This window comes from Aphelocoma coerulescens, chromosome 19 (assembly GCF_041296385.1).
Source record: "Aphelocoma coerulescens isolate FSJ_1873_10779 chromosome 19, UR_Acoe_1.0, whole genome shotgun sequence".
In the NCBI taxonomy this organism is placed as follows: domain Eukaryota; kingdom Metazoa; phylum Chordata; class Aves; order Passeriformes; family Corvidae; genus Aphelocoma; species Aphelocoma coerulescens.
Genome location: NC_091032.1, coordinates 8,274,426 through 8,302,349, shown reverse-complemented (window position 1 = coordinate 8,302,349; position 27,924 = coordinate 8,274,426). Strand labels below are relative to the sequence as shown.

General features: G+C 40.3%; 1 protein-coding gene and 1 long non-coding RNA gene across 3 annotated transcripts in view; both read right to left on the bottom strand.

Moving 5' to 3' along the window:
* Nucleotides 1–27,920, bottom strand: part of PPM1E (protein phosphatase, Mg2+/Mn2+ dependent 1E) — a 59,410-nt gene extending 31,490 nt beyond the window's left edge. Inside the window, exon 1 of the mRNA XM_069033226.1 lies at nucleotides 27,439–27,920. Coding sequence (XP_068889327.1) covers nucleotides 27,439–27,842 — 404 coding nt within the window. The 5' untranslated portion in view covers nucleotides 27,843–27,920. The remainder of the gene's footprint in view (nucleotides 1–27,438) is intronic.
* Nucleotides 1,067–20,946, bottom strand: LOC138120488 (uncharacterized). 2 transcript variants are annotated; one of them, XR_011155876.1, is made up of 3 exons: nucleotides 20,850–20,946; nucleotides 20,405–20,558; nucleotides 1,067–2,190 (listed from the first exon to the last, which is right to left on the bottom strand). It is a non-coding gene; the product is annotated as an uncharacterized lncRNA (long non-coding RNA). The 2 variants fall into 2 exon arrangements; XR_011155875.1 differs by having other exon boundaries at nucleotides 20,405–20,448.
* Nucleotides 27,921–27,924: the final 4 nt, after the last annotated feature.

Genomic DNA, 27,924 nt, shown 5'->3' with positions numbered 1-27,924 from the left:
ACATCTAAAAAATGCCACACAGGTAACATGAAGTATATTTCAAGCTGATACTGGACCACTTATTAAAAACAGATCATGTTTCATATAATCTAAAAGTGGTAGATATAACCTGCAAGTTGGAATTCATTTTATACTGCGGAATTTCTTCCTATTAAATCAGAGTGGTTCTTTAAAAAGCAAATTATTTGCGATGGGTATTTTTAATGGGAATTTTAAAAAAATAGCCAATACCTAATCTTAAAGTTCTCCTGAATTTCTGTTGCTATAACAACGCATGAAAACCTTTTTCCTGTTGAGGACATCTGTAGCTATTTTTACAGGCAACAGCTGGATTTGTCTGTCTGAATTTCACTTAGTGAAAGAAAAAGTGTTTTATTTGCTGCCTTTGAACAAGCTTTTAATATAATGACAAATGTCAGAGCCCAGCAGGCTCAGTAGCTGAATAATCTGGTATAAAACATGGATTACATGGCAAAACTGTAAATCAAGCAACAATTCGATAAAAAGCAGTGAGAGTCTCACACTCCCCTATGCACAGACACCTCCTCCTCCCAGATTTAGCACTGGAACAACAAGGGCACAACAAGTCTTTAGAAATGAGATCTTTGATCTCAGGAGATGCCACCTTTGTACTTGAAATTTGTCTAAAATTTACCAATACAGAAGACCAAGAGTCTGACTTGCAATTTCCTGTAGAACGAGGTGTGTCAGGCACCTGGGAACATCCAGCATTCTGAGCTGCCCAAATCCATCGAAAATGTAACAGCCAACCTTTCTCATCCTTCTCTACAAAACTTGCTCATACAATAAAAGCAGCAAATCAAGTCAGTGATGAACATGCAGATTTCTCCATAAATAACTAAACTCTCCCAGCACCTTGCAGGATTAGGCTTTGTGTAATCTTGCCCCCAAATTACAGATATCTGTAAGACTGGAAGGAGAAATTTGGGGCTCAGACAACCAGGCAACACCCAAATTGGCATTGAGAGAAGGCCATTTTAATTGAAAACTCCACTTTATGTTGTGCGGGATGTATTTATTAATATTATTATTCTTGCACATAATTTAGAATATAGGATCATTAGCACGAATCCCTGGAGTGAATTGTTTGAGGATTAGGGAAGAATGAGCTGTATCCTGATGCTGATTACAAAGCACTGCTCCCATGTGTGGGGAGAGCCTGCTGGAAGCTCCATCACTGCACCTCCAAGCACAGCAGCCTCCAGTGGTGCAGAGCCTTTCAGAGTACAAGGAGTCACAAAAGGCTACATGGATTCCTGAAAAATTCCCTCCTGCTGTTTCCAAAAAGACCTGGTACTGATTAACTGAAATCACAAACAGAGATAGCACAGAGACTCCACTGGGATGTTGCAAATACACAATATATGCATTACACAAAGACAGGAACTGCACCTATGATGGGGCACAGGGTTTAGGAGAATATTTGCTTTATTTTTCAAACAAAAGAGAGGAGGGCATGACATTTTGTGAGCAGGGTCCTGTATCTTTTTCTTTCTGACTTTAGCTGTAAATACATAATTACTGTAAATGCATTCAACACCTACACGACTTCTAAACCAGCACAGAACTGTTCCTATTGCATGTGCTGATCAATAATTACCAATTTCATGCAGAGACAGGTAAATTGCCAGTGCTTCACCCCAGGACACTTCATGTTCAGACAGACGCCTACAGTTTAAAGCAACAGTTTGCAACACAAAAGGCAAAACCAGTCTCAAAATTTTTCTTAATAAGTTGCTTCCAGCTGATTGCTCACCACATCAAGATGTATGAGTTCCTACTGCAAAAGTACTGAGTATGACTTCGATGTCAAGGAGATTTACAGCCCAGTGGCAAACAATAGTTTTGTTGACACTTTCTAAGCTGAATTTATTGGAGAGCTTCCTGAAGAGAGGAGAAGCATTCGATTACCCAGTAAATATCAAAGAACATGCTTGGTGCTGCTGTTCGTCCCTTGGACAGGAATTCCAGGCTTTGAAGTGTGACCTTTTGTTCAGGCCTACTGGAGTCTGTGTTTAAATTGTGTGCTGGAGAATTGGACACAGTGCTGAGCTTAGGAGTGATTTCCATGCAGGTTTATCCACAATGCAGGAAGCAGCACAGAAAGTAGAGACTGAAAGGCCCAAGGCAGTAGTTTTTCAACGATTCTCTAACAGAACAAACCAAGCCCTAAAAAAAGATTAAGAGCAGGGATATGAAACAATTGAAATTTAATATCTGAACTCTGCCAGGCTGAGGAGCACCTGGATGCTCTGCTGTTGGTAGTAAGGGAATAAAGGAAAATAACACAGAGAATAAAACTGCCTTGGAATGCAGCCAGGACAAAGCAGAGAAATTCTGTCCCAGGATTCAGGATCCATGTGAAGGCTCACCTGAAGGGCCACTCATTAATTGATTGTTCTGTTGATCTTCAAAATATGAGGCCAACAGACCCAGCAAAGTGTAGGGATGTGACAGGATGGGCACGGAGTGGAAAGCAACTTATTTGTTAGGATATTGCAAAAAACAAGTAGTTCAAGCAACTTAAAGAATTGGAGAATGACCTTGTGTTAATCAGGTTAGCATGCCCAAGGGAGTGGGAGGGAAATCTCCTTACTTAATAAGATCAGTCTTGATTTTAGAGATAATAGGGACATAATTACAAATTGGTGAGGATGATGTGACCTCCAACCCATCTTTTAAATCCTCATCTCGAGATACTTAATGAACCTAGTGAAAGTGGAAAATGAAATGGAGTAAGGAATAGTGATCAGAGCCAAAACCTGGTGGAGAAGTCTTCAACAACAGCCACACTGAATTTTGAGGAACTGAAAGAAACATTTTAACACCACGTGAAAGAAGATCTATATGCAGCAAAACCTTTTAACACATCCTGTAAAGCAAATTACTTCAACACACTCACACTTTAACAGTGTAGTTTGCAGCTTTAACACACAAAATGAGAGCAAAACACAGAGAAAATGAACTGGTCTTTCTTTGTAGTAACCTCCACACACATCATCTTGGATAACCTTCCCAAAATGTGGCCTTTCCTGTCTACTATTTATATTTACTGTGGTTGTTACAATGGGTTTTGGAAGTAAACTCTCAGCAATCAATCTTTAGAAACACAACAGGACTTGGGTTTTGCACAGAGGGATACAAACATCTGTAACCCTGCAGGTGCTACCATCTGCTCAGGCATTAGAATTTGTACCCACAAATACAAAACTCTTTCAGGCACTATAAATACCTTTGGTTTAATATTCTTGGTGATTTTATGAATGTTTTAAAAGTTAAAAGCTTATGCACAAACATTAGAAAAGATATATATGTTAGAAAAGGAAGAGAGAGGTTTAGAATGGGTATTGGGAAGGAATTCTTCCCTGTGAGGGTTTGAATTGCAGAGAGAGGATTGCTGCCAACAGTGACTGACCTTGAATTAAGCCTCAACATGATAGAAAACACTTGAATTTTCCTCATTTCCAGACCACCAGCATTCAAAACACATGAGTGACAATGATCCCCCATGTGCTGAAATTCTGAAAAGTTACCTTTAAACAAAAGGATCAAAGTAATACCACAGCATTAGCAAATCTCTTTACTACTGGTTTTCCAGATGAATTATTTAATATCAAAACCAAAGAAAAAATTCTAACCTAGTGACTTCAAGATGACACTGCTCTCTGTTCCCAATTACTATGTGATCCTCAAGCTGAAATCAAAAGTTGCAACATAAATTTAATGCTATATAAGAAATCTACGGTTTAAAGAAATTTAAAGCAGAAAAAAGAACAGAGGATAGCTTGGGGGGAAAAACAAATCAGTGGAAAGCCATGAAATTTCTCAGTGTTCCATCCTTCACGTCACAAATAATCTCTCTGGAGATATAAACACATTGGGAAAATTCAATTAATGCCTTCAAACTGACAAGAGTGGTTAAAAATAATAAAATTAAGCCTTTTTAATCAGAAAGCATTGCCAAAAGGTGCATCCAGTGAAGGCCAGCACTGATTCCAAGGCCTGGCCACTCTGACTGGGAAGGATCCCACTTAGTGAGCCCAGAGTGTTCCTAAACCTCCTAGGTCTGTCCTGAGCCATCCCCTCCTGTCAGAGCTCCCAGAAGTGCTGGAAGCTCTTCCCAGATCTCTCTGGCTGGAGGCTGGGTTGCTCTGATATATTTCTATGGAATAATAGAAAAAAAAAAAAGTGGAAAATGTGAAGATTGCAGGCATGTTCCCTGGAAAAAACATATTTGATCACAGGAAGTCAGCAGCAATCCTGACCTACGAATTCCTTACTAAAAGAAGTTCCTCCCACTGTTGGTTCCAATTTATGCTCATTTTGAGATGAATTAAAAAAAAATAAAAGGAGAAAAGAGGGGAAACAAACCAAGTATTTTGTTGAAAAAATACTAATGCACTATAGAAAGAGTTTTGGTGTTGTTATGGAAACCCAGAAAGCACAGGCTAGGAAAAAGAAAAGTGAATAAAGAAGCAATTTCAACTGCAAATATAAACATGTCCTTGCTTCCCGGAAAAAGTCCTTCCAAAGGATTTTGTTGATGCTGTGCATCCAAGCAACTGAAAACTACAAATTCTTCCCCAGAGAAACACAGATATGAAATCTGAAATCCACTGTAACAAAATAAAAAACAGGACAAGGAATAAAAAAAACCAGATGGAGTTATCAAAGTGTTGTTTTCACACCCACAAAGAAGCAGTTTGCTGAAAAAGCAGAAAACTTCAGACATTCTGTTTTAAGTAATCAATAGAGCGGTGGGAAAGGACAGGATTCTGTATTTATCTGGAGAAAAATAGTTCTCTGCTCCTCTCCCACATTTGTGTTTGCATTTCATACATTTTGAGCAGGTAGCCAAAGAAATAATTCTGTTCTCTGAACATAAATGACTTATGAAATATTGGTTGTTTTATACAAAGCTATTCTGAATATGCAGAATAGAATGCAAAAATCTCCATTATCTATTAGTCTATAGTGCTTTGCACATGAAAAGTTAATTAAAATATATTTCCTGACACAATCCTAAGTTGCATCAAAAAAGAATGGTAATTAAGTGCACAGATATAACCAAGTTTTGGCTTCAAAATTCTCATTCTACCATTAGGTAGAATGCTCAGTGAAATGGCACAAATCAGTCCTGCTAATGGCATAATGCTCTTATGTATCTGGATAATCTGCACTGCTCAGGTATCCTGGAACTTGTCAGTTCAGGATCAGGATGGATCCTTTAGGGAAGAGCACCCAAAAGTGGCCCTTTCTCTACAGAAGGACAGAGGTGCCTGCACTGAAAACACCTTTCCACTGCTTGAGAAAGAAAAAAAATGGATTTTTACTTGTAGCAATGATCATCTGCACATGTAAATCAACAAGAAGACAAGAGAGGGTTTCTCGTCAATTCTAAATATTCAGGGGGTAGATTGTCATTGAATCCTCAGTGGTTTTAGCACCAAACATCCCGCCTGCACCTACTGAACAATTACTGCTGCTGATGGAATAATGGGCAGGAAATCAACTGCACACATCCAATAAGCACTTCTCTAAATTAGCTAATCTTTGAAAACAGTTTCTCTTCCTCACCAAAATAAAACACCAAAAAAAAAAAATCCCCCAAGGGCAGCAGACCACAGAGTTCACATTATGGACCCAGTGACTTCTAAATTCATTCTGGAAAGAAAACCATTTTTACTGCAGCCATCCATCACTCACCCAGCTCAGGAGCTTTTTACTCCCTGCAGGGCAAAGTCTCTTCATCCTCACTTCTGTCATTTTAAACCACAGAAGGGAACAAATCACACACCTCAGACTGGGGGGTTATTCTTTCTTAGACCAAATTTTTAAGTCATTTTGTGGCTGGGAACTCTGAACTCAGGGATCTGAACTGTGCTGACAGTAATGGTACCAGTTAAGGAAAATCACTGAACTCTTCATGCACATACATTTGTACATAAATAAATAAAAATCAAGCAATATTCACAGAGGTGTTATCATTGTAGTTACAGAAAAAGACTGAACTGCACTCAATTACTGGTATTAACTTTGGTTTGTTGATTCTGTGCTCTTGCACACACCTTTAGCTCCAAAATCCTGTCAAACTCCTTAATACTCTTTTAGTAAAACTCAGAAATAGAAACATGGAACTTAGCAGGATCTAATGGGTCTTTTTTTGCAGGGAAAAAGAAAAAAACAGGTGAAGGAAAATTCATATGATTTTTCAAACTGAAGCATTTTACCTCATTTTGTGAGGATACTCACAGAAAGCCACCCTGCTTTCCAATCTACTTTAGCTACCCACACACACAAAGCCAAGGTTTTATATATTGAAGAACACAAAAGTGCCCCAGTAAAATAGTGTCACCTCTCTATTTGAACCACTGTATCTCCAGAAATACAGTTTCAAATTCTAATGTGTAACAAACATTCCCATTGAACATCCTGGTGGGCACCTTCACTGCCAGTTCTGAGCCAGGAGCAGAATAATTGCAACAAAGAACCTGGGGAAATGGTGCCAGAAAATGTATTTTCCTTTGGGTCAAGTGGGAGCAGGACTTGAGAAGCACCAGGATGGTGTCCTGCTGCCATCCTGTCCCTACAGCACTTATTTCTTTGGGGCACAGAATTAGTTACAATCTCTGCCATGAAAGATACAATGCACTGATTTACCCCTAATTAAGGATGAAGTAAAGAAACAACACTTGATTGTTATTTACCTTTCGACATCTGTCGGCCTCTTTCAAATACAGTGATTTGAAAGGGGAGAAGAAACCTCACTAATTGCTCTCAGAGCTGTGTGAAGAGTTCAGGCTTTCTGTTTCTGGGTTTTTGTAGGGAAGAGCTATGTTTCAGATGTAGTGTGTGTTGCTATGGTAATTATTATTTTACTGAATGGTATACATTCAGAACTGATTTCATATTGTCAGACAGCAATTAAACAGATTAGGCTGTGTATACTCACAGTTCTGAAATATTTCCAATTTGTTTTAAATTTTAGGGCATGTGAAAAGCACTGGCCTGGGAAGTGAAATATCAATTCAAAGGGCAGCTCCAGCTGTAGAGGTTTCCTCTTACCTCCTCCTCTACTCACAGGCCAGGGTATTTAGGAGTAGAGACACGGCAGGACATTTTGGGGCCTCAGTTCTCACTCTGTCTCTCTATCTCCTCATCTCCTGCTCATTCTCCTGCTGCAGACTTGAAATCTCTCTTTCCAGATGGCTGCAGCAGCAGCTCCAGTGGCCATCCAAAACTGAACATACTGGCTTCCATCTCCCAATATCACCCTGCTCCTCAGAGGAAGTTTTCACTTGCTAGCCACTGAAAAAACCTCAATGAAGATAAATTACTTTCCTCATCCTGCAGTCCCTTTGCCACCATCAAACCTCTGAAGGCAGGCTGGCATCACTGCAGCCCAATTTGATCCCCAGGACACCTGAACAACAGAACCAAAGCATGAAGTGCTCACTCTTCACAAATTCTCTGATTCCAGGTCCAACAAGTCCTTCAGGCTGACAATCATTTCCAGATTTATCCAGCCCTCCCAGGTTATGGAAACACAAAAGAAGTCAAGGAAGAAAAACAGGAAGCAACATGATTTAATTTTCCTGAGAGATTCCAAGTATCTCAGAGTAAACAGAGAGACAATATTCCCCCAGGACAAAAATGATGCTAAAATTTGTGTAACCAAACCCAAGAAACTCTTTGGAATTTTATTTGCTAGGTCTTAGCTTGGCATAGGAAGAAAGCATAGCAGCCAGGATAGGAAGTTAAGAAAACTCAGGCTTGTGCTCAGCTTTAATACAGGTTTTCTTTGGTAAACCAATCAATTCCAGAATCCCATTTTTCCCCATGCTAAGAAATAACTCAAGACAAAATTTAATCCATGTGAGTAGGGATAGTCATGGAGATGAATGATGAGTTTGAAAACTCTTGGATGAGAAACACTTGAAAAATGTCCAGAATTGTCAGGAAGGAAAGGAGCTGTGCAGCTTGTGAACAAAGGATAATAATCTCCAAAAAAACAGAGCAAATGAAGCCTCAGTTCTGTAGGTCCATGGCTGGATATGTGCAGTAATACAGGTAAAAATAGGGTGTAGCTTTAAGCTTTATGGGGAGGACACCTGACAGACACAGAACAGCAAGAGAAATGATAAGATTATCTAATTATCCATCTATTTTCCTGGTCATTCTTTCTCTCAAGTAAATTATTTTCATAGGTTGACATATTACAGTTTGTGGGAGCAGGTCAGTGAGGAGATCAGGAATGAGTCAGCAGTGGAAGGCTGATGGAAACATTAATCTTGAAGAAAGCTAAAGGATGAGAGGAAAACAGAATCATCAAAGATCAGAGAGGGTATAATGGGCACAGAGGGTCTGAAAGGTGAACAGACTGATGGCTGCACAAGGGAACATCAGCCTGCAGGAAGCTGGCACAGCACAGGTCATCAACAGAGAGGAAACAAATTGACTAAAATAAGATAGAACCTTGAAAATTAGGATAAAAATAATTTGGATTCCAAAAGGATACATAATTTACCCAAAGGATGTAATGTCCTGGCAACGTGAGTGAAGCAATTGTACAGCATTTGCTATTTCTCCTGGTGATAAGGAATCAACATAATCTGGGCATTTCAGACAGTTCACAAAGGATTTGGCATCCAGTCAGGAAAGTCTTGACTTATCTTTTTGTCCCAGTTCCCAACCCTGTGAACAGTGGGGGCTTTGTGTGGCACCAGTGTATTGCCACATAGCCAGGTTGTTCACAACAGCACTCACTGCCAAAAATCACCAAAACAAGAATGATTTTTTTATGTCTTTTGGATAAAGCTGTCATTTCTGTAAAATACACTTCGCTGGGTATCCCTGACATATGGTCAGAATAATTTGGGTTGTTTTCTTAAATACAACCTTCTCTTAAGGCAAATTTACTGCAAGAGCTATGGAGGGGAAAATTACGCAAAATGAATCAGTTCCAAGGGAACTTACAATACATATTTAATTCTAATAGATACTGAAACTCTCTGTTTGGCTTAATTTTCAGGCTAATTATGACTAAACCAAAGTGCTGATTCCTTCCCTTTCCTATGTGTTTGATAAAATTTGGGTTTGTCTGGAGAGAACAGGGAAGTACAGACAAGGTCATTCACCTTCAGCTGCTGAAAGAGCTCGAAGGAAGAACCTGAACTGTACTTTCTGCCTCTGGAAAAGGATGCAAATGGTTAACTGGTGACAGGATTCCACAATATGAGTTTAGGAAAGCTCATAATCCCCAGCTTTTCAAAAGGGCTGCCACATTAAAATGCAGTGGTGAAGGAACAGATCATTCTTTAAGGCCACACTGGCAGCTGAAGTGACTGTCACAGCAGTGTCCCCAACTTTTCCTTAAAATGGTTCTAACAATGTCCCTCAGCCTTTGCCGAGTTAACTTGCAGTTAGCACGTGTGAGGCTGAGCTCAAAGTTATTTTAGGAGCCAACTGGAAAGGAGATTCAGCCTTTTTAAAAATGGAATTGTTTTCTCTGGTTTAAGACTGTTTCCATGGAGAGACCACAGCATATGAACATCTTTAGGCCAAGTGCTTTGCTGCGGGATTATCTGAATGGAAGCACCACAGGAGGAAGGATAACTGAGGCCAGTTGTTTAAAATTCATGGGCCTCCTCCTATACTTAACTCAGGAGCAATTTATTTTCATTATTTTGATCTGTTAAGCATTTAAAAGTTAAACAGTGCTATACACACCTTCTCTTAAGTGACAGTTCTTAATATAATATTTACTCAGGGTAGAATAAACTTAGTGGCAACAATGTCATGCTGTTGGGTGAGGGTGACAAAGCGGCAGGAAAATCACACTGTAGATTAATGTAAAGGGATGCACGAGGGGAAGAAACATCCATCCTAAATTCACATACAAAACAGTGGGCTCTGAACAGAGTATTGCCTCTTGGGAGAAGCATTCTTCTGAGTTATAATGAATAGGTCTATTAAAAAGGCAGTTTACTCCACTAAAGGAAAATAAAGCCAACAGAGTGGTGGCAGTTACTGGAAACAGGGATGTTGTTATCCTACTTTGTAAACCCTGCGTGAATATTGTCTCTGATTGGGATCTCAGTCCAGCTTCTCTCCTTACAACTTCCCCTCCCAGTACAGACAACAAAAAGTACACAGAAGGCAGTAATAAACCATGAAAGGAGTAGAATATCTGCTCTTGGAGGCAGAACTAAGAGTTTATACAGTTTAAAAAGTAAATATACTGGATATGCTCTGTGCTCTTGCATGCCTCTGTAAGGCAAACCCAAAATTCAACCTTTCCCCTCAAAAAATGTTAATTGGAATTTGGCAGAAAAAAGTTTTGGGATCTAGGAGCTAATGTTTAAACTTGACAGACTGACAAAGATTTACCTAAGTCGTGAGAACATTTTCAGAGCTTAAAAATGCAGTTTCCCTCCAGTGTGCTCACCCCATCACATGAATTGCAGGTTTAATCTGTGTTTCACACAGTCCAATAATTCATGTTCAGGCTCCAGCTCTCAGGAATGTGGGTAGGAATGCCATGGGCCTTTTCCAGTCAGGAATGTTATGGGATGCAGCCCATTTGTGGTGGCAAAGCCAAACTAGGGCAGTCAGCACAGAACTTAGCACAATTCAGTGTAAATGTCTCAGTTCCATGGTCACATCTCAGGAAAATTAGGGTCAAACCACTCGGATATAGTCCCAGTTTTGGCTAATGGAAAATGATCACCTGAACTACCTTAAAATCCAGTATAAGAGCCCTCCCTTGTTTATTGCATGGAGTTGTTTGTTCTATGGCCAGGCCAGGAGGACACCTGCACACTTCTCCCAGGACAGAAGGGTCATTAAAAACCTGACTGGAAGAAGGAGAGGAAGAAAATTTCCTCTGGCAAGTCAGGATGTTGCCACTTGCTCTGGCTTTGCTACTCATGATAAATCTGAGTGTCAGACCCTCGGAGCTGAGTCCCAGATCAGACAAGCTGATCCTCAGAAGACAATGGTTGAGTCTAGGAACATTTTCTGTAGCTAAAGAAATTCCATTTAATAGCAGAACATTTACCTTTGACATCAGTACCTCTGTGTACACGAGAGGAACAATTTACCCTGACATTTTCCACAGCAATACTCTGTTCCATTACAAATGCATCATGTTCTTTCCATTCTTATGCATGAAGAATAATGACCTTAAAAGTAACATTTCAATTTACAGGAAATTTTAACTAGCACAATCACCATCCCCAAAGGAATATGATATTGAAATATTATTCTCTTGAACTTTGCCAAACACAGTGAGATATCAACACAAATAACAAACCTTTCACTGATTTAACATACTGATACTGTGGTGAGGTATTTTTGCAAGGAAAGGTTAATTTGCTCCTCTCTGCACAAATAATATTGATAATTAACAGACAGTCCATATTCACTCACTCAAACCAAATTTCCTGAGATGAACAGGGATACAAAGAAGTAAAATTACCAGATTTTGCCCGGGTTCTTTGACCTGCATTTCTTGGACTAATGAGAAAGTATCTCATTAGGATGCAAATGAGCAGCCCACGTGAAAGGAATTCCAGCCTACCAATTGCCTTTGTAATTTCCTGTATTATGACAAACATTTCTAAATACAGGCAGACATTTTCTAACCACTAACTGCAGATTTTCAGATTTTTTTATGTCAAGATCCCTGGTTTACTATCAGTATACACTATGATATGTATATATATAGGAACCCTTTTCTTTTCCTATAGAACAGAAACCAGTTCTGCAGCAAACACGGGTTAATGAAACAAGGACACTGATGAGCCACAGAAGTCCTGTCAGCCACAACTCTGTAAACAAAATATGTCAGCAGAAGGAAAATGGAAATGTTCATGTATTTTCCTTCTTGAAATTCAGGATCTGATTCTGCTGTTTGATTGCATCTCTGGGGATAAACTCAAAAACCAGACAGGCTTGCTTTGTCATGTTTCTCCTCTGGAGAATTTTGAAAAAGAACCCATTTGCACCAGTGAAGGTTGAAAAAATCTGAATCAACAGTGACACGCTCAGCTGGTTCCTCCCTCCAAGACAAGTGAAACAATAAGATTTGCATTTTTTATCCAACTGAAGCCATTGCCCCCAATGGATTTTACACATTCACAAATATATTTATGATGCCTCATTAGCCTGGCATGATGAATAAACTCCATCAATCAACATTTATTTTACTAGATTTAACTGCTATTACTCTTGAGTTGAAAAGGAAATGAAGAAAAATGTAGGCTTGTAGGAGCTGTTCGCCCAAGGGCTTTGTTAAGGATGAAGGAAAAAAAAAAAGTAATGGAATCATTTAGGTTGGAAAAGACTTTAAAGATTAAGTCCAACTGTTCCCCAGCACTGCCAAGGCCACCACTAACCCATGTCCCCAAGTGTCACATCCACATTGCTTTTAAATCCCTCCAGGGACAGTGACTCAGCCACTTCCCTGGGCAGCCTGTGCCAGTGCTTGATAACCCTTCTGTTTTGTTTTTCTGTTTTTATCAGGGAACAAGAATTACTCATCTGCTGTAATTATTCTTGTTAACAGCCATATCTTCCAGCAGGGTGAGGGCAGAAGGTGCACTGCCCCTCACAATAAGAACCTCCAAAGTTAATGGGAGCTGCATCAAGAGAGCTGAAAGTGATGAGCTTCTACTCACTTGGCAAGGAACTGAGATGTCAGGAATTGGTGACATTGTTGTGGCTCTTCATGTGCCACTGTCAGTACCACGTAAATCACCAGCAGAAGTGCCAGTGGTGTGAAATTTTAGATGAGCACTGACTGGGGAAGGGGAGCAGGAACGCTGAGCTAACCCCTGGTACTGCAGCTGGCAGAAATTGTGCTGAGATTTAGCAGAGGACTTGGGTTTCAGGAGCGAAACCACAGCCTCAATCAGCCCTAAATTAACATATATTTCTTTCCAGAGCCTGTACACGCACGTCTGTGTGTGTATGCCTTTAAAGATAAGCCAGCAAGCAGACAGATGTTGATTCATGGAGAGTTAGAATTAAAATTGCCTCCTTGCTGATTACACCATTCAGCATGAGGCTGTTTTGTCCTATTTGATGTTACTTTTTCATTGCTGAATGCTACAACATTGTCTCATCTCCAGTGTCCTTTAACACCATGTTCATAATGCCACAAAGGTACTAATTGACCAGAACATTCCAGTGTGTGTATTAAGACTTCCATCATGCAAAAATAACAACATAAATGGCTGGGTTTGCCTATGCTATCTATCTGTAGATAGGTAGCTATAATCCCCAAATCTCTCTATATCCCAATCCCTCTGTCTTATCTCCACAACAATACTGAAAAAACCCACAACAAACCATGCTTACATTATGGCATATTAAAAGCTCAGCACAATTTCATTAAATAGCTGCATTTGCTTTGTTTGAGATTACAAACACAGATCTCCCTCTTTCTGGCAATCCATAACCCAAGATATTTGGCACTCTATCAACAATTCCAGACTTGGAAGGATTATAGATGTGCTGACAGTTAAAGGGAGTTAGAGTTCCCTGCCTAAGACAGATAAGTAGCATGTACTCTTTGATAAGTCCTATCAGAGCCCCACTCTGACAGGAATTCCTCCACGATACCACTAAATCTTGCACCGTGAAGCTCATTAAAGGCGCTGCCATTTGTCCCACCAGAGCCTGAACTCCCCTGTCACCAGTAAATATATTCCATTTCTTTCCCCAATTACATACACACTGCTTTATATTCCAGAATCAGAATATATTCAAAGATCTGGGGGGGGGGGGGGGGGTGAGATGGAAGGCTTCTGCAAGAACACACAGAGATCCAGCCCTGTGCTTAATCTGGTGAGCTGTAAGACAAAGCTGTCCAGTGGCTTTGTGTCAGAGGAATGAGCTGAGTAGTACAACACAAATTCCACCATTTGTAAACATTTCATTCCCATCATTTGCACAGGGTTGCTCTGTTGAGATGAGGAGTTTCTGGAGAAACACTGCAGTTGGGGGGTTCAAGCTCAGCTCTTTAGTTGCAGTGATTCCTCCCCGTGCCAGGTTTTTGCATTATCATTACCCACACGCAGAGCACAAGGATCCCAGCCAGCTCCATTCAGGAGCAGCACATCTAAGTTGACTGAACATTTTTCTCCTACAGGAATATCACGATGATAGGCTCTGCAGAATGTGGTCAGACTTGTGCTCACTTCACTGGATGCTACACCATTACGAAATCCATTCTGAAATCTCTTCTTGCCTTCAATATAATTGGGAAAATAACAGAGCTCCAGCAGCAAAAGCCTTGCTGTATGTGTAATGAAGATCTCGGATCAAACATCTCAACAGATTCTCTTAAAATAAGTGTATTATAATTGCCTAGATTATTACCTGCCAAAGCTCAGTGGGTGGGCTCTGAAGGCCTACGCTGTCAGGAATCCCAGGTTCTTAGAATCCTGTCATATCTGTCTGCATCCACCCCCTCAGTGTTTCCAGTTTCCCTTCTTCTGCTTCTGAAAGTAATTCCCTTGGTAGCTGTCACATTAAGATATTGGGATACAGCCTTCCCACTGCACTTTTGGATTCCAGCTGAACCTGACTGTCAACTTCACTAACAGAAAGTGAGTACAACCTCCTCCAGTGCCTTGAGATTAATTTGCCTTGAGCTAATGAAAGTCAATTTCTAATTTCAACCCTTAATTGTGATCAATAGGGCTTGAATGAAACTTATCCAGACAAACAGGGAGAGAACTGATAGGCAGAATCCATATCCAATGTGGCCATTTAGGATTACGTGCCAGCCAGATTGGATTCTTCAGGTTTTGGTATTTTTCAGGAACAGGGAAATGACAGCTCAGAGTTATCACAGGAGCAAATCTGGTGAAGTAAATGGATTTAGAATCCCACTGATTATCACTGTTTTTTACATAAATGGACATTCCATAAGGGGCCTCATACACTTTATTGGGAGAGTTCTGTTCCTTGCTGGTGTTAAGGCCTAAATCTTGACCAAGCCATCACCTCTGACTCTTTACTCCCTCACTTTTACTCTAAATCACCTTAGAGCATGGTCAGCTTATTTCAGTTCCCACGGCATTCCCTGAGACACAATGGAGAGGAAAACGTCACAATTCTCCTGCATTCTTAATTCAGAACAAAAACCCCACCACAAGACCTTGCACATACACACACCAACGCATCATTTAACCGATTCTATATTTTTAATAAGCTTCCAATCAGGTTATTTTTAACTAAGAAAACTCATTTGATCTCACTGGTGGCTCATGGAAAAGCTTGTTGGCTACAGATTAAAGCTGTTACAGACAGGAGCAGGGCTGTGCATTTGTGTGCTTTTTTTCTTATTATTGAACACCATGGCCAATATTTTAGAGAGATAAAATAATCAGAACGATATTTTCAAGCCTGATATCAAGGGCAACACTTCCCAAAGTGCTTTGTTTATGCTGCCATTTTTCGTGAACTTTCCTGGTTTGTTGTTCCTACCAGTGTTATGATGAGGGCAACAATTTTAGACACTTCAGTGTAAAATTTCCTTATCATGTCACTTCCCCTTGCTCTAAGTGAGACTGGCAGCTTGTATTTGCTACTCATACTCGCAGTAGTAGTCTCTCCTCTTTTCACAGAGAGTACTACAGTGGTTTTATAACTACACACAGAAAGCAGCAGTAAAAGTGTCAGTAAAATTAATCAGCCTTGTATCTGTTTTAAAAATACTTGCCTTATCATGCATGTATTTTGGTTTTCCTCAGATTATGGTTACAACAAATGAATAATAAACCTTTGCAAGCAAATACAGAGAGGCATCGTCCTCATACAATTGAATGCGTTCACACAACAGAGATGTGTGAACTATCTTTGGATCCAGGAGGTGGAAAAGAACAGATGAATCTGTGGAGAAGAATAATACTTGTGGAATGTTTTCTTTTACAGGATATGTTGGATATCCTGTAAAAGGAAAATGGAATTGGGGGAGTTACAAATATACTTAATATACTATACTATATAGAGTATATACTATATAAATATACTTAATACTGCAAATTCCTTATCTTGATATTAAGTCAACACATCATTCCACACTTCAGTTCTGCCAGCAACAAGCAGAGAACCAGATCTCTTACAAAGGAGGAAGAACAAATTAATAATTACCAACTCCTCTAAGATATCAGAAAGAACAAATGACCAATCCCATCCGAACTGGTCTAAGTTCATCAGGGGTAAGCAACTGGTCTAAGCACATTCAGGGGTAACTTGCCATGTCAATGTCCTTCTGTTTGTTATGAGATTTCCAAAATATGAGAAATTCTTATTTCCCATGTATAAAACAACAATAGGAACTGGTAGAGAGCGATAGATTTATCTTTTCAAGCTACTCCTGGAAATCTAAAAGCACCTATAGCTGCTTAGACCACAGAAACACTGAATGAACAAGATAATTTGGACCATCTGTTTACCTTGTCAGACTTCCTTTGTCACACAAGAAACACTTAACTCTGGCAAAAGAGAATGGTGAAACTTAAGGAAGATAACAACTCTACAAATCCATAGTTACGATATTTCAGCTGTTGCACTACAGCTACATCATTGACTAAGTAAAGGAGTATGGTTGGGAAAAAGGTGCAGCTTTCCCCAAGGAATCAAACAGAATATCCAATTTTTCACCTTGCAGAGGGAGAAGTGCTGTAGTTTGTATCGATTTCAGCTGTCCAGCCTTTAACTGGAACTGATTGGGTGATTAGAGCAATCAGTGTTTTACTGGGAGGTTTAAACACAGCCTGTTTGGTGAGGAGCTGGCAGGTAGCTGAAGTGATCATCCTGACAATTCCTTTTAATTGTCTGAGCTGATCCAACGTTTCAAGTCTAATTACTCTCACAATTTTATTTTAAAAATTATTTTCAGTTGACACTGTGTCTATTACATTTTCTCACTCTGCCCCTTTCTTCTTGAAGTATTAATTGGTGACTGCCATGTCTGTTGGAAAACAACCCCACTGACATTTCAGACTGTTCTTTTTTAAAGGCAAGTTTCCAAGCTCTTTGATTGCAGAGTAAAAGTCTAAAATACTTCGAAGTACATTTTTCAGAAGCAAACCCAACACCAGAGTTTCTTCTCAATTATTTTAAATTTACATCAGTTGTATCATTTTGAGCTAAGTTGTGATACAGTGATTACTTAGTTTGGCAGCACTTTCTAACTCACCTTTTCTTTTGCACATTCTGGTTGTAGGAATTTTTAAGGCATTTTTTAATGCCATTTTTATTTGGGACTTTTCTAGAGGCATGAGGAAAGCACTTGTCAAACAAGACTCCCAACTGGATTAATATTTGTAGCAGCAGCACAATATAATTATCATTTAATTTATAACTACAGAAAGACATGAAAACTTTATCATGGAACAGGAAGAGGGTGGGAAGAAAAGATCAAGAATTAAAAGGATTTTCTTAAGTGGAGAAGAATTTTTGAATGTTTACTTTTAAACCAAAACTGACTTGCTCTTTTTTTTTTTTTTTCCCCTATAAATTTTTCCAACCTCCTGCCCTGCTTTATGTATTTATCCTTCCTTTTTCCTAGAAAAGTAAAACAAATCATCTTCCTTAAAATAAAGGATAAATATAGAGTAAATTAATTAACTCAGTTCTGAGACATAAGGCTTTATGAAACTGGAGGATGTGTTAGTTTATTCTTGGATTTAAAAGCAGCAATTTTTGAGGGTCATATCCTGTGCCTTTTTATTTAGCCCAAACTTCCTTTGACATAACTTGGAAGTCCTTGACATGCAAACAATGTGGATTAACTTACACACACACTGTGTAGCTTGGCATTTTCCTGGAACTTCCCAGGTTTATTGTTGCTACCAGGATCACTACCAGGGTTTAACACCTCTGAATGTTTTCTGTTCTATCTGCCAGACAGCCACAGGCAAAAAGAACACTGTCATACCTCGTACACCACTGAAAGGAGACAGTTGAATTATTTTATCAGTCTTTCCAAAAAACCTTAGAGTGCAGCCTAAAACAGCTCCCTGAAAAGCATCTGGAGCTGGTAGCAGGATATTAATAGCAAACCCCATGAAAGCAAGAGCATGAGAAAGCACCAGATCCTTCTCCAAATTAAAATAACAGCACAGCCCCGGTACCTCACAGTGATGTCAAAGTACAAACACAGCCCTGGGTAACCAACTTCAGCTCAGGAACTTGGCCATGATAAAGAAATTGAGGAGTTTCTCTGTTTTGCAAACCCCTTTCACACACTGACAGTGATTCTAAGGAACGAATGGGTGGGTCAGGTCTGTGGTATTATTTAACTCTTTCTTCCTCTTTCTGTTTTATTATTTCACACTACCTTGATGAGCTGGCTTTCATGTCTTTACAAACATAAAGCAGACTTCCTCAAAGTGCTTTCCTTTTTCTTTCTGTACTTCCTCAACAGATGTTCTTTGTTATCTCTGTTTCAGAAAACTAAAAAATAATACTGTCCCCACAAGGTGTAAATTCCAGATTTAATATTTTAGGGGTTTATTCCTGTTAAGATGCACAGACAGAGCATGGAAACAGGAATTGCACAACTTCATCAGTTTTCAGAGGACAATAAATTAAATTGAATAGTTTCTACTATCTTAATGCAAAACTAGCTTTTTATTAAGTAAACCATATATTTTCTAATATATAAAAATATATCTTGTAATTGGTTTTTTAAAGCTATTTAATATAAAATTACATTACCAGAAATGGCAGAACAGCTTTTTTAAAGAATGATAACCTAAATATTTAGAGTTCATTGCGTTCTGCACTGAATTTTCAACTAGGATGAATTAAAGAAGTATTTTTCAGACTTATTGTATTCTACTCTATATACTCTCTGTTGACAAACCTTTCTACTTCCATCTCCCAAGACACAGGAAGTGTGTAAAATTTGGGGGAGGAGAGAAATATTTTTAGGTTATTTAGTAACTTTGTAGGATAAACTATTTTTTCTCTAATCCCCAGAGCCAGATTTAGAACTTTGTGGCTTGGCTCACGTTTTTGGAGATGACTTTATTGCATGTCATGGACAGCATCAGCACTTAGGAAAACAATGTGAATGTGAATTGTGGGGCGCTAAACCAAAAGTATCTAAAAGCCAAAAATGCTTCTCTAAAATTAGTATACAATGTAATTAGTGAGATTTGAAGCATCCTGTATGATCACTTGGGTCCTTCCTAATCAGCCAAACTGAGAGAGGTTGGCAGCAATGAGGAAAGTTTAAAGCATTTCAAATTGGTTCTCAGCTGAGCAATGCACTGGGGAAGGGGAGCAGTTACTTAATGCAGGCTTGGCTCCTCTCCAGCCTGGACACACATCCCCAGAACCTGCAGCTGCATTTCCCCACTCACCCCAGCGGGAATTGCACCAGTTTTACACAGTGATAACTCTCACTCTCTGTTTATATAGAAGATAATTATTTCCATTGATTTACACAGTTTGTACCTCTGAGGTAAAAGGTTAAAAGCTCACACTTCTGTTTTATCAATGCTCATTTCTACTGGGGGCACTTTGACCAACAATTCATTTCAGCTTTGGATCAATTCATTTTCTGCTAAAATCTGGTACTTTGTATATTTTAGAATCTGAATTTTTCGGAGTGCCAAGAAGAGGAGACATGAAGTTCATGTTACACCAGGTAGATCCCTCACTCTCTGAGGAGCAAACTTCAGTGAGAAAGCAGAACCAAGAACAACCCAACACCCCCATGTTCTGCAAGCATGAAGTGCATCTGTCCCAAACAGGACTGTTGCTCTAATCACCAGAAATATTGAACTTCTGACTTCTCATTACCAAACATTTAGGTTTTTACCCAGCTTTTCAGAAGAAAGTGGTAATAAGAGAGCTGAGAGCATAAACTCTTTTTAGACAGGGACCTTTATAAAGAAATACATTAATTCAATCATATTTGCCTTAAACACAACGAGATGACAAACAGAATGACACCAGTTATAGGAAAAGCTTGGAAAAGCCTTAGTTTAAAATATATGTCATGTTGTGTACCATTAGTTTATAACTTACCAAAATCCTACTTTTTATGCAGTTTGGAATTTTAGATAATTTATCACTGTTGTCAGCTGGGCCCAGAGGTTCCAATAGGAACTGAATGTTTCCCTGGATTTTCAGGTGATCTATTACAAACCAACAAACCAAACACCTTATTTTTAATATTGATTTTGTTGAGAAAAAGAAAACAACAAAAATGTGTTGAATTCTCAACTAGAGCATGGGGGTTTCAGCCTTGCAGAACTTTGAGTTAGGACTGAAAGGAACAGAATCATTCTGGCAGCTAATTAATCTAACATGCAGAGCACCGTGTTTGTAACACTAACGAGGAACAACTCACCACGTTCATTTCAGCTCTCTGAACCTCAGTAAGAAGGTCGTAGCCTGAGGTGAAAGGAACAGCCCTTGAGACAGTGCCAAGAAGTTAAAATGCCAAGGGCCTATTTTTACACGCTGCTTCTATTTTTAGTTACACCGTGATGGAAGTACAGCGCCTATGAAAAAATCATATTCTCAAACGAGAGAAAGTACTCAAATTCTTCACTGTAAATGAAGAGCAGAAGAAAATAAACTGGAAAAATTGATATGTACAATTTAACAGGCTTTACTGGATCATCAAAGGCCAGCAAAAATAGCTTCAAAATCACATCCTCTGAGAAAATGAAGGAGCTACCCACAATTTTACCCAATTAATCAAACATTCATTTTCTTGTAATTACAGTTTCCCACTTCAGGTTTGTGTGCACCCAAGCCCATTTTCCCGTGATCAAAGTTTAGCAACCCACTTTGTAATCCTGCTCTGCCACCAAAACCCATCCAGCTTCAGAGTGCACAGAGAGTTCAGAGCTGTGAGCAGCACCACAGCTTCAAATGCTACTTCAGTTACTCAATCATTACTTGCCCTCAGCTGTTTTCCATCCAATATAAACATAAACTGAGGTAATCCTCCAATCTGGTTAACTTGTTTAACTTCTGTATTAATTATAGAAGTACCCAAGGGCAGCTATTTCCCACGCACTCCTAATTTATGGCTCTGATGATTACTTCTTTATGAAATGTCTTATTAAAGGCGGGTAATGTTGTTTCTTCCTAATGAAGTACAAAGGCACGGCAGAAATGTTTCTGTAAAACAAGTCCACAGTCTGCAATCATTTTATCTAATCACTAGCGTGTTATAACAACAAAAATCTGGAATATTTGGCTAGTAATTGAGATTTCAGCCAAGCCAAACAGGAGGCCCTAAACTACAACACATAGCAATGGCCATTTAGCGGTGTCATGGGTTCCTAACATGTCACACATGCATATTGTCCAGGATACATTTATTTTTATAATAATTTGCATTACATAATTGTGATTGCATTGCATAAGACAGTCTTGCAGCATGCTTCAAAGAACATCTAATGTTTTAAACTGCTAACTCCATTTCATCCCATTTCTCACGTCTTTCCTAGACAGCGAGAAGGAAAAAAAACAAAAATGAGCAGGCACCAAAGAATGGGAAGAAAGAAAATGGTGTGGAACAGCCAGAGAATATTTCAGAGTATCAAATATAGTAATAAATAGTATTCTCATTACCTGTGTACTGCATGCTCTGTTGCTTTTGCTTTTAATGTGATCATGTAAGCAATTTAGCCAGACAACAAAAATGAATGAGAGCAAACATCACCGACACAGCAGCCAAGGCACTGAAACTTCTGCTCACATAATGCAAAGCAAACTGAAAGTTTAACCTCCTTAAAGTTTAACTGGCACATATGAAAAGAACCACAACTAAGTTCTTCAAAGAACAGGTGGAGAAATACTCTGCCACTGTTGAAGGCAATCACAATGAGGGATTTTAAGGATAAAAATGTTCTATGCAGAGTGTTTTGTGCAAAAAAGAATTACCAAACAAACTCTCCAGAGGAATGAAGCTCATCACATCCAAAAGGTAGAGTCAAAAGTAGTTTCACACGATGGCCAATAAGATTTTTGTTTCAAAAGTGGTTGTGTAAGGTCCAGAAAAAGAATGTGTTAGCACAGATCTAATTCTTCAGTCAGTTTGTGCTCAAAAGCAAACAGCCTCACTTAGGAGGAGCAGAAACTGTGCAAATTGCTCTTGGGTCAAAAAAAATCTTGGTGTGAAAAGCTCCTAACAACATTAATTCCCTTTAATGTGTTGTACTACCAGCAACGTTCATTGAAATAAAAGCACTGGAATGAATATATTTCCATAATCTGTTCACTAAGAATGATTTTTTTAATGCTATATAAAGCAACTTCCAAGCATAGTCACCCTCATGCTTGAAAAACTCAGCATCCTTTCAATCATTAAGTAGAAAGTTTTGAAATGTCACCTTATATGTTAACCATTACTAAATGTAAATCTGCAATTTGGATAGCTCATTTGAGCTGATATTCCTTTTTTTAAAATGAGTATCAAAATATTTTATTTCCTTCAGTATTTTTAAAAGCGTGGGAGCACGAGCTGAATAGAAACAACAAGAAGAATCCTTCAATGTGTAGAGAATTAGCTGTGTTTTGAAATGTTTATTTCTAAACACCACCTCTTTTTATAATGATTTCCAGGCTAGAGGGGATGAAATGTGTCTGCCATGACATCACCAGCATCCAGCACACGGGTTCTTTTTGAGAGTGACAACGCACTAACAGCAATACTGAAGCTCTTGAGTTTCTGCACACACTCCTGTGGGATGATTTAGGATTTCTTTACAGAGAAACACCGGATTTCTAGCACCAAAATCCCTTGGGTCTGATGTCAGCATTCTCAGCCATACCCAGCCAGCTCAACAACCACCCTCTGGAAGGGATTCCTAATCATGGAGGGGCTCCTGGGAGGTGTTAGCACAGCTACAACCTGGGGATGGGAAATCCCAGACTGGTTTGGGTTGGAAGGGACCTTAAAGATTATCCAGTGCCACCCCTGCCATGGCAGGGACACCTTCCACTGTCCCAGGCTGCTCCAAGCCCCATCCAACCTGGCCTGGGACACTTCCAGGGATCCAGGGGCAGCCACAGCTTCTCTGGGCAACCTGTGCCAGGGCCTCCCCACACTCACAGGGAACAATTTCTTCCTAATATCTAATCCAAACCTAGATTAGACTAAATATTCCTAATATGGAGTCTAAATTGAATGTTCTCGATCCAATCTCATTAACCATAGAAAATGCCCCAACCAGGTGCACCCAGTATCCACTCCTGCCATTCATTGTGGGCACAGGCCAACATTATCATTTCTATTGTAAAACCTCACAAAAGATGATGAAAAAAGCACTATGTTAAAAAGGATGCAATGTCTTTTTTGTTGGTCCCTGTGATTAATATTAGACATGGCAAGTAGTTAATTATATTTCTTAAAAGGGCTTTGAGATTGCAATCAATAGAATTGATTATAAAAGACAAATTATGAAGGAGTAAAATATCACAGCCTATTTAATATGATGCTAAGAAAGCCAATCCAGCACCATATATGAATTTCAACTTAAAGTGACAACAGCTTTCATATGATAGGGGTTAAGAGAGCAAGATTAAAACACGTGTATCTGCTTTTTAAAGGGAGAGAATTCCATCTCTCCACTCAAGAGATGGAGACAGCAGGAAGAACAGTTTTCAAGAGCTTACTTTATAAATAAAAGGATTTCTGCTCATGGAAAATTACCATGAGAAGGTCTTCTTTAATTTAAAATTGCAATTTGAGGGGCAAAACCTCCATTCTCATTTAGTGTTCACATTTTACATAAATCCAGTGTTAAAAGGGTGAGCCTACATTGCCTTTCTTGATTTCTTTTTATAGTAAGACTGTGGGAAATCCATAACCAAAAAATGTCTTCTCTCTTTAAGAGAAAGGATCAATTAAAAAACTCACTTCAAATACTGCATTTTATTGGAATCTAAGTATTCTGTGAATGTTGCACAGCATTCTGTGAAGAAATCGAAAAAGGCAGTGCTTAGAAGTTTTTCTTTTCATGTTCCAAGTCAAAGCAAGATTTTTGCAATCCTCAAAATAATCACGTTGTCATCAGGGACTTAGTTAAGCACTTAAGATGACATAACAATAAATTTTAGTTTTATTTTACTTACCATCTTCTGAAAACTCAACACTGGAGAAGCAGGGCTACTTCCTAAGCTTGTTCAAATGAAATTGGAATTCCTAAGTGAACATTTGAAAGCAAAACTGTTGAACCACCAAAATCACTGTAAGTAAACCTGAATCTAGAAACGATACCAACTATATCTATTCCCATCAAAGCTTGGGGGGAAAAAAGAGAAAAAGAAAAGCAAGAAGAATATGCAGTTGAATTTTAAAAAGTATTTCATTTGCACAGGAAAAAAAGCACAGCAGCAAGACAAATTTGTTCTTCCTGGTGACACAACTTGTAAGAGTCTGGCTGTGTCCTCTCTTGGCAAGCACAACTTTGCTGACTTGTTTTTCAGAGGTCTTGTCGAGAACCAGATTTTTAAATGCATCAGATTTAATATAAGTATCAGGAGGAAGAGAAGAGCACACGATATGTAACTTTGTTACATCGAGTTAGTAACTTCCTTTAAAATGAGTCAGAAATCAGGTCTGCTCCTGATTCAGCAGGAGCAAGTGATGAGGTCTCAGAGTTAAAAGTTTTAAGGCCTTGGTATGTTTGTTTCTACAAAGAAACCATGTAAATTATATATTTTTCTCTTGAATAGCATGGTATATGAATGCTCATGGTAATGAAAGCTCATTTTGTGGTTATCAGCCAAGGTTCCAAGGCAATCCCTTTTTGACTATTTTCTCCATCTAATGCACCTCCTATTGATGGGTTTCATTCTGTGGAGGGTCACTAAGAAAACACAGTGCCCATTTTGTGGCATTTAGACAGATACAAAGATTACATTAATCTAATTTTCCAAGCATATGTTGCCTCTAGGAAAAAATAACAGGAACTGGAAACCTCAAAGGGGAACATGAGTCTTTTAGAAAAGGGCAGGAAAATCTCATAAATAAGAACTCTTTGATACTGATCTACACAGTGGCAGAAACCCATTATATTTTGTCATGATTAGCAATATGTTCTCATTTCTGAGATGGTCTTACTTTCCTCAAAAAGATCTAAAGCCCTGTGCTTAAAATAGCTGAAAAACAGCTGTTGGATTTTTCACAGCAATGGGTTTTATCCTCATGCTACATAGAATGCAAACCAGTCATTTGACTAATATATAGTTGCAGCAAACATGCCTTCAGAACAGAGTCTCTCCTGCTAATGACAAACCAAGGAAATATTCCCTTTTACATGAGTTTTAATGCGCTTTTTAATTTTTTTAAATTTTTTTTTAACACTATCACAGCTGTTTGGCACAAGAGCAGCTTTACTTGTATGCATGAAGTTTCCCACCTCTGGAAGCATCTGACCAGTTGAACCCTTGGCTGTAAAGGGTGAAAACATTCTGCTGTTGCCTCTTTTATAGTCTTATCACATTTTAAGTTTCTCTGGCGACTGGAGAGTGAACTAAAAATACAGTACCTTACCTGAAGAATACTTTTGCATATTTGCACTTACCTCAGATTCCACCATCATTCAAGAAAAAGCTATTTCAGTTTAGCTCTGTCTTAGCAGTTGTTCAATTTGTCTTATAATACTATTAAATAAGAAACTATTTTCTTACAACATGATCCCCTGCTCCCTCAATTTTGAGGTGGACCTTGGTTTTTGCCTAGAGAAGGGAGCCTGCATTGATTTCACCACAAACAAAGCCAAGGGATGCTTCATTCAGTGGCCATCCAAAGATTAATACTGAAGGCTGAAACGACCCAAAGAACCACAACCTGGCATGAGCTGTCTCTATAAAAAGAACCCTCTCAAAATGTCTCTTTTATTTTTTGCTTATTAATTTCAGCCATGAATACGAGCTTCAGAAACTGGGGAATCTGGAGTATGGGGACAGGCAGAGACAAGGGATGGGGGAGGAATTCCAGTTCATTTCATAGGTATACTTCAAATAATACTTTCAAATAATCTGCTCCACGTCTAAAACTTTATTCCCACTAACGTGACTTTGGATTTCACAAGCCTGTTTAAAAATAACCCAACAAAACACGTCCTAAATAGGTAGAAGGGACTTGCCTCTCTGCTCCCTACCACATCCTATGAATGTGCTGCTGTATTCCAGAGACTTTCCAAAGGTGGCAGGGCGAGCATGTGTGAATAGGAGAGCTTTGTCCTCTGCAGCTATCATTGTGTTGTCCCTACCGTCCACAAACGCAGAGGGCAGATGAGAACTGGATAGAAACAGACCATGCAGTTGTAAAACCCGGTTCTTTTCGCTCTTTATTTATTTATTTCTGCGACTGAGTAACACCTCTCATTACAATTACCGGCTCAATGGCAGAAAAGCTCCCCGGTGTGCTGTGCAGATTTTCACAGCTTCATTTGTCTCCTCCTGTGGCATCAGTTTAAAAAGGTTCCTAAAGAATCGCCACTAACAACCGTTTCTATTTCGAGCCTTCAAAGCCGGAGCTGAGCACAATACAAGGCACTGGTAACTGATCTTTAGGTTTCAGTCCACAGACTTTCCACACTGGGAATAGATCCCATCTGTTTCCTCTTTATGCACCAGCCTTTAGAAAGCACAGATCTGGAAACTGCCTCCGTACAGAACCGAGTATAGCCGGCTTTCCCCAGCTGACGGCAGAAAAATCCCCATGATTATGGATAGCTCTCTCCCAAGGTTTTCTGCTCCTCTTTTCTCCCCGCTCCGTGAACACACGGTGTGGTTTTCTCCATGTGCGGTGGCTTTTTGGAAGGGTGAGGGTGGTGGACCACCTCTCTTTTCTTGCCCCTTCTTTTCCATTCTTGGCAGAGGTTTCCCCATTTACAAACCTCACAGGGGGAACATTTCAATTTCAAGCCCCAGCACAATCAACCACAGGCAACCCCCCCCCCCCCCCCGCTTTGGCACCAGAGCGTGAGACATTTCCCCCACCGCTCTCCCTCCCCACCAAGCTGCTCTCCAGATGGATGCTCGTGGCTTTCCCTTGTCTCTTCCCTTCGCCTGTCCCGGCCAGAGGGAAGGAGAAAGCACCGAGCAGAGGATTCTTTGGGGCAGGGGCAGCCGCACAGAGCAGGACGCTGTGACCCCGGGCTGCTCCGCACCACCGAAGTCCTGAACTCTTTTGCCTCGGGGATCCCCCCTGTCCTCTCTTCCCTCCCTCAGCCCCATACTGGGGGGGGTCCCCTGAGCCCCACATTGGAGAGTCCCTCAGCCCCACACAGGAGGGTCCCCTCAGCCCCACACAGGAGGGTCCCCTCAGCCCCACACGCGGGGGTCCCCTCAGCCCCACACGCGGGGGTCCCTCAGCCCCGCGCCCTGCCCCGCTCCCCTCAGCCCGGCACTCACTACTTGTAGAGCTGCTGCAGGCAGAGGTCCAGGCACTCGCCTTCCACCTCCTCCTCCGTGATGTACTCCGAGAGCGGCCGGGGCAGCGAGGGCAGCGGCGGGGGCGGCGGCGGCGGGGCGGGAGGCTGAGGGTCGCCGGCGTCGCCCTCGCCCTCGCGTCCTTCTCCCTCCTCCGCCTCGGCGGCCGCTCCCGCTTCTCCCTCTGCCCCGGGCTCCTCGTCAGCGTCGCCCGCGGCTTCGGCAGCGGGCGAGGGGGCCGCCGGCTCCGACTCGGGCTCCGGCTCGGGCTCCGGCTCTGCCCCGAAGGGCCCGCGGAACTCGCCCAGGAACAGCTCGAGGAAGCGGCGGTAGGTCTTCTCCTCCGCGCTGCCGCCGCCGCCGCTGCCCGAGCCGCCCGCAGCCATCGCTTCGCATTCCCGGCCGCCCGCCGGCGGATCAGCACTGCGCCCGCAGAGAGCTCCCTGTCCGCCGCCGCCGCCGCCTCCT